Genomic DNA, 757 nt, shown 5'->3' with positions numbered 1-757 from the left:
GCAGTCCAGGGTGGAGCAGGGGGCAGCCTGGGGTGAAGGGGCAGCTCCGGCCTCCTGCCCACCCACTTCCCACACTCCCCGCAGGCTGCCTGGCCACCGCGGCGGTTCTGACCTATGGCCTCATCTGCTTCAAGAAGGGCAACAGGCAGCGGTCGCAGCTGATGATGCGGGCCCGGATCCTGGCGCAGGGCTTCACCATCGCTGCCCTCATGGTGGGGGTGGTGGCCACAGCTCTGAAATCCCAGAAAGGAGACCAAGCCGTGGGTACTGGGACCGCCCCAGCTGCAGCCAATACACCTCCATGATTCAACCCCAACCTTGAGGTGTGAGCTTTCTTGCCGCCAGCGGTGCTCGGCCTTTCTGGGGTGGCAGTGTCTCCAGACAGCTTTCTCGCCTGCCCTTATTAAAGCGGGCTGGCATCGCCGCTTGGCTGGCCAGTGGGCAGCAGGCCATGTGGGATCCCATGCAGGATCACAGCATACATGAAGGGTTAGAAGAACATTGGAGCAAAATCCTTTGGCCAGGAGGGAACAGCCCTCCTGGCTGGTTAGATCCTGTCCAGCGAGCAATTGCATCCTGTGGTGGGCTGTCTGATCTGTTAGGTGCCCCCAGTTCCCGCTTGGGGTTAGTGCAGTGCAGGTGGCAGTGAGCATCTGGTCCCAGTGCTGCAAAGCAGGAGGGAAACTGCAAAAGGGCCTTAAATAGGACGGATGATGAGAGAACAGGGGCCTGCTTCCACCCTGGTCTAGCAGTACAG

The 757-nt window shown here is 60.8% G+C and overlaps 1 protein-coding gene across 1 annotated transcript in view; it reads left to right on the top strand.

The window, feature by feature from the left end:
- Nucleotides 1-314, top strand: part of HIGD2A (HIG1 hypoxia inducible domain family member 2A) — an 865-nt gene extending 551 nt beyond the window's left edge. Inside the window, exon 2 of the mRNA XM_019506443.1 lies at nucleotides 85-314. Within this exon, the coding sequence (XP_019361988.1) occupies nucleotides 85-305 (221 nt within the window). The 3' untranslated portion in view covers nucleotides 306-314. The remainder of the gene's footprint in view (nucleotides 1-84) is intronic.
- The last annotated feature ends 443 nt before the right edge of the window (nucleotides 315-757 follow it).

Source organism: Gavialis gangeticus, unplaced genomic scaffold, assembly GCF_001723915.1.
Source record: "Gavialis gangeticus isolate Ggan-Ray unplaced genomic scaffold, GavGan_comp1, whole genome shotgun sequence".
Classification (NCBI taxonomy): Eukaryota; Metazoa; Chordata; order Crocodylia; family Gavialidae; genus Gavialis; species Gavialis gangeticus.
This window is presented reverse-complemented; position numbering and strand designations above follow the sequence as displayed.